Source organism: Aspergillus bombycis, assembly GCF_001792695.1.
Source record: "Aspergillus bombycis strain NRRL26010 chromosome Unknown contig00133, whole genome shotgun sequence".
NCBI classification, from domain to species: domain Eukaryota; kingdom Fungi; phylum Ascomycota; class Eurotiomycetes; order Eurotiales; family Aspergillaceae; genus Aspergillus; species Aspergillus bombycis.
This window is the reverse complement of record NW_019170135.1, coordinates 69,706-80,872: the sequence shown is the minus strand read 5'-3', so window position 1 is coordinate 80,872 and position 11,167 is coordinate 69,706. Positions and strand designations below refer to the sequence as shown.

The 11,167-nt window shown below is 48.9% G+C and overlaps 3 protein-coding genes across 3 annotated transcripts; 1 reads left to right on the top strand and 2 right to left on the bottom strand.

Moving 5' to 3' along the window:
- Positions 1-399: 399 nt before the first annotated feature.
- ABOM_011050 (uncharacterized protein) lies at positions 400-853 on the bottom strand (the record flags this gene model as incomplete). Its single annotated transcript, XM_022538178.1, has 2 exons — positions 400-531; positions 587-853. The coding sequence occupies 2 exons, from the start codon at positions 851-853 to the stop codon at positions 400-402; spliced, it is 399 nt and encodes a 132-aa protein (XP_022384434.1).
- A 1,624-nt stretch (positions 854-2,477) lies between these two features.
- On the bottom strand, positions 2,478-3,500 carry ABOM_011049 (GNAT family N-acetyltransferase; the record flags this gene model as incomplete). The annotated part of the gene is made up of 1 exon (XM_022538177.1): positions 2,478-3,500. The coding sequence occupies one exon, from the start codon at positions 3,498-3,500 to the stop codon at positions 2,478-2,480; it is 1,023 nt and encodes a 340-aa protein (XP_022384452.1).
- Positions 3,501-3,946: 446 nt separating this feature from the next.
- On the top strand, positions 3,947-10,326 carry ABOM_011048 (uncharacterized protein; the record flags this gene model as incomplete). The annotated part of the gene is made up of 2 exons (XM_022538176.1): positions 3,947-10,099; positions 10,156-10,326. The coding sequence occupies 2 exons, from the start codon at positions 3,947-3,949 to the stop codon at positions 10,324-10,326; spliced, it is 6,324 nt and encodes a 2,107-aa protein (XP_022384453.1).
- Positions 10,327-11,167: the final 841 nt, after the last annotated feature.

Below are 11,167 nucleotides of genomic sequence, written 5' to 3'. Positions count from 1 at the left end.
ATAATATATATTATACAATCAGATAAACCTGCATTTACAATATACTTGAATAACAGAAGGTGTCAAATAGACAGTTTACCAACCCATGGCCATTGGAGAGCGATGAAGATACCAGGGTAATGATCCCTGTGGAGACTGGCTCGCTTACAGATCGTGAGTGGAACTATCAGAGCCCCTTCAATAAATCTAAACATAATCGGTGAACGAGTGGGTTAATATGCCTCTGTTCTTTTCTTTTCTTTCTTTCTTTCTTTTTTTTCTTTCTTTTTCTTTAAAGAAAGCCCTCTCCAAGGGCCATAGACCAAAGCCAGATAATAGTATACTTTTAATCGAATATTAGCTACAGTATATCCTTCATCTGCCATTCCTTCCCAGGCAAGAACCAGGAACCATTAAGAATTAGTCCCTTCCATAAAATTTTGAACCCTCCTCCCCAAAACAGCGCTCCGAAACATCATTCCCAACCTCGACAAGCATTTCTAGCAGCTGGTCCACCTGCGTAAGTCCCAAAGATCCCCGTATCTTCTCGGTCTGCATACAGAAATTAGTCAGATGAGCTTTATGTACCCACCTTGGTGTTACTTACACAACTATAAAATTGCTTCAACGGTTCTGCGGGGAGCTGGCCAAACGGCAAAGATGTAGGATCGGAGTTGATTGCTTCGGTCATACATGGTATAAATTTTTGCAGCTCGCCGCATGTAGTATCAGACAAACACTTCTTGCTGACTTCTTCCATCATAAGAGTTTTAATACACTTGCGGAGACTGCCATCGCGTTCCTCAAGGTTGTGAATTGGGTTAGCGAAGGCAAGGCCTACAGCGCCAAGTGAAACTAGCGTCTGGATCTTCATATTCGCTATAGGGAGGTAAAACACTGCTTTTCAATAGAGAGAGGTATACTGAAGAATAATATCAGGAGTGTTGCCGAAAGGGTGGTAAGAGAAAAGAGAGATGGTATGGCTAAAAAGAAAAGAAAAGAAAGAAATAGCAGATCCTTTATAACCTTGACGGGAGTGCTTCAGGGATAAGTAAAAAGTTTCCAATCACTCCAAGATTCAGATCGGCAGTTTATTGATGCTCTTCGGATAATCTGGGGCACAAAGTTCAATAGATCCATCTAAGTATACTCCGTCGGTACTCGGAGCCCCTCGCTGGATTTACTCGCCCGCCCATTGGCCCGCCCTGCGACCTGCGTCCCCACCCGTCCGTGCGTGCCTTCTTTTCTTGATCGGTTTAGTAATCTTGGATCTGCAAGTGATCGATTGATCTGTTTCTTTTCCTTTCCTATTTCTGTATTTGGGTCCCGTCGTAGACCCCTATACACGTCGAACCTAGAAGTAGGCACGAATTTGAAAATCCTGAATCCATTGGCTGGCTCACTTGCCGTTCGCGTCTTGGTTGAACGTTCCTTCCGGAGTTGATCGTGACTGTCGTCTTTGCGTACCGCCGGACGTGGAATGCTCTATCCTGCATTCTAAAGGAAGCCGAGAACAGACTGCAAGGCGTCCGCAGCGAAGGAATCGCATGACCTGAATATCATTTGATTCTGTTTAGATCCTTTTTACACTAGACTAGATTGCCGAAATGATGTCCGGCTTGGATTCTCGACCAATCTAATAACAACTCAGACACTGAGAAAAAAGCCTATCGTATGTATATACCTATATAGGATGCTTCTATGCTTCGCTTACGCTCCGCTGCACAATCAAGGTCGTAAACGAAAGTTGGCCCATCCCGTGTGAACGGGGTGCAATCAAACCTGTGGGCCGTGTACGCAGATCGCTACCCTAAATAAATAACTATGAAGTCGCAGCAGCTGAAAGGTTTAACTTTTGACTCGGCAGCTGAGTTAACCTGACCTTTCCTATTCGGGGGGTTATAATAGTCAGGTCAGTGGATCCATCAAGGAAGTTCTATGGTTCTAGATTCTGTGCTGATCTCTGCTCCAATCAAAATTTGCTTAGCAATGAGATTTTTTAAAACACCTGTAAAAGCTAGAAATATTTACCATTTGAATAATTCTAATAAACGCTAGTAAATAGATATACTGTCTGAATTAGGAAAGGTCAGGTTGCCTTGAGTCCCGGTTCGGTCGAACTTTCAACTTAAACTGAGTTCTCTAACTACTTGTGCTGATCCTAAAAGAAATCTACGATCCCGCCCCACAGCAGCTGAACTGCGACTCTTTTATTATAGATTCTATTAGCTAATTTTCACATCTAATGAGCCAATCATTGTGCTTATCTTTGGCATTGTACCTTGCCCTTCGGCATGTCTTGAAATCCCAGAGCTGAATTAAAGCACGGAAAAGGGGCGGTCAGAAATCCATCAGCTGAGAGGATGGGAGGACCAACTCTGTGGAAAGAAATCAGATTAGGCCATGATTCTTCAGTAAACTATGCTATACTATATTCCCCATCTCAATTAAGGTGACAGAAAAGCAGACATGTGTATGTCTAAAGGAAAGCTTTCGAGTTATATGATAGATGAATCCAGCGGGATGGGTATATTGAAGCTCGGTAGCGCATGATGGAGCCAGACATTCGGCTCGATGTAGACACAGCGCTGTTCATCCACATAATACCGCAAGGGTACCAGGCCTCTTGGAAACGCAACTTCGACATATACCTTGCCCGATTCTGCTTCCAGTTTGAGAGACCCACCCTGTTGTCGTGCAGCCTGCGGGATATTGACCCCCGTCCACTGCTGCCACTCCTCCACACTGCCCTCTACACGCATACTTCTCCGCGCCACCTTGATCACCTTGGCCCCCAACCGAATATGTTTCCGCAGCCAAGGATCAAATGGGAGGCTGGGGTCTGGTTTTCGAACTGTTATGCCAGAAGTGTGGTTTCCTGATGTTGTCGCCCGCCATAAGACATAATCTGTCATATTGGTTATTGGGAACTCTGATTTCCGTGTTGGCCGTAGCGGTACTACCATAGCGTCAAAGTTGCGCTCGATGGCAGCTTCTTTCATAGCCAGGATAAGAGCTTCTGCTAAGCCCCGAGAGCGGTATTCCGGAGAAACGGTGATGGAAATAGCGGACAGTGCATTGGGCTGTTCTATTCTAGCTGCGGCGGGATCGTTGAATGGGGTTGGCCTGTCTAGGGCTTGGACAAGGCCTTCTCGGGCGAAGTGTTGTTCGAACACTCGGGAGAGGATGGCATCGTAACCTTCATCTGGGAGGGTATGCAGCACTTTTGGGTGTTGGGCGAGGCCCATTTTGCCCCCGATTTTGGCTAGTTCCGGCCAGTAGAAGGGAACAGAACGTCCGCAGGCGATAATATGCTCTTCTCCGTAGTCATCAACTTTGACAATGATATACTGAAAGCAAGCAAATGCTTTGACCTCGTTGAGCTGGCTGCAGTAGTGTTGGAAGTATATGTCCTGGTCGAGGAAGAGCGGCCAGGCAGCATTCAGTGGATGATTTGGATCTTCGAGGAACTTCCAGAGATCCGGCCTACTCTGGGCAGTGTGAACGAAAAGGTTGTCCATCCGTCTGTTGTGTGATGGAATGTAGATCAAAAATGGCTATTAGCAGGAGGTAAAATATGAAGACTGCCTACGACGGCAAAGCTACATTTTAGAATCGACTTTGAATATCCGAGGAAGAGTAAAGAATCAAGACGGCCGTCACCTTTTGAAATGAACTAGTCTCTATTACGCGATTTTACGAACTCGCGGACATGGGATCGAGCAGCTGAATGCAGATCGCTTTTTCTTTTTTTTTTTCCCCTAATCAGTGGTGATATCTCTCTGTCGGCCCACTTGGCGTATATGGTGAGAGTCACCTCAGCTGAAGGTTTCTACCTGCAGGGAGAGTACTAGTAGCTACTGGCAAGCATTAAATCTCTTTAAAATTTAACATCGCCTTATAATCCATTCTTCCTCACGAAAGTCTGAGAGTAATTCATTTCGGCGTACTCCTGGGTCTCAGAACCATGACGGTGGATTACGAAACCCCAGATCCAACGCCAGATCACCTCAATCAGAAAACACAAAATGGTATCCTGGCTCCTCAACAACCCGCCGTTCCTCCGTTCTCTCTACTACCAAAGAGTACTGGGTCAAAAGATATTATCCTAATAGTTAGCCGATTATGCGGAACTACCGAAGATGATGTTGAGGATGTTTATCCTTGCACAATCGTGCAAGAAGCTCTGGTAGCGCTCTCTGTCAAGAACCCACGCACGTACGTCGCTCGATATGTGTATCGCCTGAAAGATGGCATCACTTTCAATAGGTTCCACGCGGCATGGGATGCCACCGTAAGAGCGCATCCGATTCTCCGTACGAGAGTCTTGCAGCTTGGCTCTCAGGGGGCGATGCAGGTGGTTCTCCGTCAGGGAATTGAGTGTCAAAGAAGTAGCGATCTCCAGCAGTATCTCGTCGATGACTGCGCAAAAGAGACACCATTAGGAGCACCGTTGGTACGGGCTGGCTTCATCCAGCGCGAGGAGCCTACAAGCCCAGCCTATTTTGTCATCACTTTGCACCACGCCTTGTATGACGACTGGTCGCTGGCTCTGATCCTCAAGCATATTGAAGCTGCATATGCGGAGCAACGAGCACCAGATCAGTTCTTCTCCCGGTTTAGCTCCTACTGCATGGATGCTTCCAACGAGACAGCCGCCCAGTTCTGGCGCAATGAGCTCTCGCGTATGAATCCGACTTCATTCCCGGCTCTGCCAGCCGAGTCGTATACACCGGCAGCGACTAAGTCTCTCATCCAGACGACCGAGTTTGACGAATTCATGACCTTTGACGGTCTATCGACGACTGTCACCATGGCCTGGGCAATTCTCATCTGCCGCCATACGGCGTCCGAAGAGGTGGTATTCGGGGTGACGGACACTGGGCGACGCGCTACAATGCCCGGTGTGGAATTGATGAGCGGCCCGACGATCGCCACGTTCCCCTTCCAGGTCCTCGTGGTCGATAGCCAACCGGTTTCCGACTGCTGGAACCAACTCCATGCCCGTCGAGCGGAAATGGTTCCGCATGAGCAATTCGGCCTCAGTCAGATGCGCATGCTATCCCCAGAAGCCGCTGCGGCCTGTAAGTTTCAGAGTCTGATTGTCTTGCAACCGAAACGACGGGATGATTACTCGCTCTTCGCCGAAGTCACGCACGACCAGAATCTAGAGAATCATGCCACGTTCGGGACATACCCGATCACTCTCGTTGTAGAGCCGGCAGGGAATTCAGTCAGTGTGCAGGCTGTATATGATCACAATATCGTGCACGATGCTCAGATGAAATGGCTGCTTCAGCAGCATTCCCATATCATGAAATGGGTCAATCGCAGGGATAATGCGCGCGTCGGGGATATTGAGGGCTTATGTCCGGAGGATCAAGCCCAGTTGCAGATGTGGAATAGTCAAAGAGCGCCTGAGAATATCCAACGATGTGTTCACGACTTAATTTCCGGGTTGTCGCGATCTCAACCAGATGCTACTGCTGTCTGTTCCTGGGATGGCGAGCTGTCCTACGGCGAGCTCGAAGTCCTGTCAAATGGCTTCGCTGCGCAACTGTTGGAAGAGGGTACTATAAAGCCGGACATGATTATTCCACTGTATTTTGAGAAGTGTAAATGGACCCCGGTGGCTATTCTAGGTGTCATCAAAGCTGGCGCTGCATTTGCCTTGTTGGATCCTGGCACGCCGCTGGCGCGATTACAGACGATCTGCGAGAGCACTAGAGCATCATTTGTCGTCTGCCTTCCAGAGTTGGTATCCCGAGCAAGGGAGCTGACAGGCAAGGTTAGTGTGCTCAACACTGATGACAATAGCCTTGCAACTCTGGCTCCCAGCTACACCGGGTCCGATGTCACACCATCAAATATACTCTACGTCGTGTATACCTCTGGATCAACAGGCCAGCCCAAAGGAGTTGTCATCGAGCATGGGGCATTCTGCTCGAGTGCGCTGGCTTACATTAAAACCGCCGAGATGAATAAGGAAACTAGAGCCCTGCAATTCGCATCATACTCATTTGATGTGAGCGTCACCGATCATCTAGCGACCCTGCTCGCTGGGGGCACAATTTGTATCCCCTCGGCCGAAGATCGGATGAATGACATTGTCAGTGTCATTAACAAATTCCATATTAACTATGCAGACTTTACCCCATCCTTCCTCCGTTCTCTCCGTCCTGAAGATATGCCGACTTTGCAGACAATTGTTGTCGGAGGGGAGGCATTATCGCGAGCAGTGATAGACATCTGGGGAAATCATGTCCGGTTACTCAATATCTATGGACCGGCTGAATGTTGTGTTCTTACTACCATCCAGCCTCACATCACCCTGGACTCAGACCCGTTGAATATCGGATTCGGCACTGGGGCTGTATGCTGGGTTGCCGATAGCAACGACCACAACCGTCTGGTACCTATCGGTGCCGTTGGCGAGCTGTTAGTCGGAGGGCCGATCGTAGGACGGGGATATCTGAACGATCCCCAGAAGACAGAGGCTGTTTTCATTGAGAACCCGGAATTCCTGCGCGAATTTTCACCCTCTTCACCGCAAAATCGCGTGTACAGAACAGGCGACTTGGTGCAATATGCACCAGATGGATCGATTCGATTTCTAGGCCGAAAGGATATGCAAGTGAAGTTGCGTGGCCAGAGAATCGAACTTGGAGAAATTGAATATTGCTTGAATCAATGCTTTGACATCCCCGGTTTGGTGGTGGACGTGGTGAAATTCAACAGTAACACAGCCGTTCTTGTTGCCTTCATCCTTCGGGAGTCTGTTGGGACGACAGATCCAAATGAGCTTTTCCATATCCCCGACGACGTGTTCCGGTGCAGTGTTGCTCAGGCAGAGGCACATCTACGTACTCAGTTGCCAGGGTATATGGTCCCAAGTTTGTTTGTGCAGCTGGCCCAAATGCCCACGACTGCGTCCGGGAAAATAGACCGAAAACGGTTGAAAGAGTACACGGCTTCTCTATCTCTGGATGATCTGAAGAAATATACGGCCGCAAAGCATGACAAGAAGCCTCCGTCAACCGAGCACGAGAAAGTCATCCATGGATTTGTGGCTCGTTTACTTGGTCTGAAACCCGAGGCAGTCGGCGTGGAAGACACTCTATTTACTTTAGGAGGAGATTCAATCACCGCGATGAGACTTGCTGGGTTGGCGATGGAGCAGGGTTGGGTGATGACCGTCGCGGATATCTTTGCGTCTCCAAAGCTTTGTGATATGGCATTGAAGATGCAAAGGTCCCAGCAGACGGACAAGCAATATCAGCCTCTTTCCCTTATCCAAAACCTGGGGCTGGGAAATAGTGATGGCATTAAGCAGGAGGCCATAGGACAGTGCCGTGTCTCCGGTGACGATATTGAGGACATCTATCCCTGCACCGCTTTGCAGGAAGGAATGATGTTTCTGTCCCTCGCGAAACCCGGTACTTATATATGCCACTTTCTCTATACAATTCCGCCTGAGATGACAGATGAGCAGCTGCAGCAGGCTTGGAGACAGACAACTGAAGCCAACACTATTCTGCGGACCCGTTTCTTCCAGGCTGGCTCTCGGCTATACCAGGCAGTCATCCGCGACGATCATGTGACATGGGACAAGCCGGACGACATGGAGGAGTATATCGCCGAAGATATTCAGCGCCAGGTCGATATGGGCGAACAGCTCGTCCGCGTTGCGGCTACCACGACTTCCGACCAAACTCGCGTGTGGGTTCTGACATTGCACCATTCTCTCTGCGATGGATGGACCGTCCGGCAGCTCTTGGAGCAGACCACAGCTGCATACAGAGGGCAGACCCTCCACGAGCGACCTTTTAGCTCGTTCATCGAGTATGTTCTCGACAGGCGTAACGACGAAACACAACAGTATTGGCAAACCGAATTCGCCAACCTCGACCCCCGTGCTGCCAGTTTCCCGCCCCTTCCCTCAGCACATTACGCTCCCCAGGCAGAAGAATCGCTCACATACCCTATCCTGAATCTCACCGACAAGGGCACCGAACATACGTTAACGCCGTTGATCCGTCTTGCCATGGCGATTGCGCTGTCACGATATAGTGGATCCACTGATGTTGTCGTTGGACTCACGACATCAGGGCGTAGCGCTTCCCTACCTGGGATCAACACAGTCACTGGTCCAACCTTAGGCACATATCCCATGCGAATTCAACTGCGGTCATCTGAAACAGTCGAAGACGTCATGTCAGTGATTCAAGCAAACTCCATCCGCGTACTTCCGTTTGAGCATTTTGGTCTTCAAAACATCCGCAAGGTAAGCCCGGATGCCGCTCGGGCCTGTCAGTTCCAGACATACTTGAATGTCTGGCCAACCGTTGAATCCGAGGCTCCAGAGCCTTTCACTCTATACCAGGATGGCTATTCCGGTCATGCTGCGTTTGGCGGCTTTGCCCTCGCCATGAGTTGCATGCTGGAACCGCGGAATGATGGGTTTACCGTGTTAGCCAACTACGACCCGCAAACCATCACGCACGACCAGCTCACCACGTTCTTCTCGGAGTTCGAGCAGGTGGTTCGTCAGGTCTGGTCAGATCCATCCCTTACCATTGGTCAGATCCAAGTAGGAAATTCACAAACGGGCCTCAAAGAACCGCTGGTCGTGGGTTCAGGGCTGCCTCGTGATTGCATCTCCGTTGGTGACGCGTCTGCAGAGGTTGAAAACTCTGGCGACATCCGCCAGGCTTCGGTGAATGAAACTGCAAATATTGTTTGTGAAGCGGTTGCCAACGTTCTAAATGTAAACATCGACAGCCTGAAGATGCGCGATAATTTCTTCCGAATCGGCGGTGATTCCATCGCAGCTATGCAGGTCTCCGCGAAGTGTCGTTCGCAAGGTCTTCTTCTCACTGTGGCCGATATTTTCCAGAAGAAATTTATCGCAAAGATTGCAGAAAAAGCTATACTGGCCCAAGGCAAGGATGGTATTTTGCACAACGAAGGAAAGATTGATACATCTGCCGCCTGGGACGCGTTAGTCAGTGGCAAACTACCAGCTCTGGGCGTTGTCAATGCAGAGGAGATCGAAGAGATCGTTCCCTGTACGCCACTACAACAGGTAATGTGGCTGACTGGTTCGAGGGAGAACGGCTACTACCAACCACACACGGTGTGGGAGCTGATCGCAGAGGATACATCGAGGTCTGTGGACACAGCCAGGCTTCGAGAGGCGTGGATGTCATTCGTCATGCGTCATTCAACATACCGATCGCTTCTGATGACTGTTCAACAGTGTGCGTATCAAGTCATGCTAAAGAAGCCATTCAGCGACAATATCTCAACCGTCCGATGCACTGCTGCAGACCTTCAAACTGCAATTGCTAAACAGAAAGATACCCCCTTGTCTAGTCTGCATGTGCCATATCGACTGACCATCTTCGAGACCGATGCGGATAGGGTATTCTTGATGATGGAGCAGCATCACGCACTAGACGATGCTGTTTCTTCTTCCATCTTCGTGGACGAGTGGTCACAGATTTATGGAGGAAATACGCCTGATAGCACACCGGTTCCGTTTAGCAAATATATTGCCAGCCTCCATTCTTCCTCTAGAGTATCGGACAAGACGTTCTGGACAGAGTACCTAAAGGACATATCCCCATGCCTTCTGTACTCGCACGATAGTCCCATCCATCGCGGCAACCTTCACTCCACCAGCATCCAGCTCGACCACATGCAAAAGATCACTCAATTCTGCACCGCACATGACATCACCATAGCAATCTTCTTTAAATCTCTCTGGGCCGCACTCCTGCAGCGCCTAACCAATCTAACAGATATATCCTTCGGCTATCTCGTGTCCACACGAAGCGCACCAGGCATCGAAGCCACCGGGTCTACTGGATTCTACCTAAATATGCTCATCCAGCGACTGAACATCGACGAGACTACAAAAATGACAAAGGTCCTCGACATCATCCAGGAAGACTACGGCCAGGCTCTCACTCACCAATCCCAAGGGCTAGAAACACTAAACGCACGAATACCAAGCCGAGTTTTCAGCACTCTCGTCAACCACCGCAGACATGCTATTGATACTAAGGAAACTAGGTCGCTGCGGTTCGAACCCGTGGAGTGGTCTGATGGGATGGACGTAAGTATTTACCATGTGACAATGTGTATTATGTTGAAGTTGACTTATTGCTATAGTTCGATATTGTGTTTGAGATTGACGAATCTGAGGACAATTTACAATCCACCTTGACGTATTGGGATGGCAGAGTACAGGAGGAAATGGTTTCGAAGGCTAGTAAGATGTTTACTGGACTTCTTTCTGCGGTGATGGAGGATCCCGAGCAGGTACTTGGGGATCTATTGTAAAGAAATAAAACGAGGAAGTTATGCAAAATCTTTATGTTTCTACTTATCTATTTCAGTAGTTATACACTCCCTGTGGCACCTAAATTATAGCTACTTACTACGTTATAACTTTCTTTGCATACGTTCCGAAAACCGTCACCACTACCCAAAAGCCCTAACAAGTGAATGCAACAATCGATAAAAGAATATTAAATAATATTTGCAGCCTATATCAAGTATCAATAGATGATATTGGCTTTCTTGCTAGCAGCAATTCGTAACGTTCTTAAGCTGTAGTCAACATAGGCCAAACTTGTACCTCGGGTCTGGCCAACCTATGTTTTTAAATCGCTTTGACATATATATTTGCCATTTACAGGGCCGGGGTATGGGCAACAACATGGCCCATCATCCTGTGCGACAGGCTAACGCTCACTCACCAACTAGAAAGAAGGGAGTGGAGATGAAGAAGAACTTACACTGCAGGGTACCGAGTGCCAGGAACATCTGTTCGCTTGATCAACTCCCGAATAGTGCTCACATCCTCGTCCGATACTTGAATCTGCGCCGACGCAGAATTCTCATCCATACGAGCAATGGCCCTTGTCCCTGGGATGGAATAATATCGGGCCCCTGTGCGAGCAACCACACAATCGCGATCTGGATAGAAGTACTATTATACACATTGGCCACATCATTCAGTCCCTGCACCAGCTCCAAGATCGTGGGAAAGTTTTCCTCCGAGCACTTGGGAAGGAAGCGGCGGAAATCATTATCGGGCAAATCGGCCATGGACTTAATCTGGCCGCCTCCCCAAGGGTCCGGTCGGGACTAGGAGTAGCGCCGGTTACAGTAGGTACTA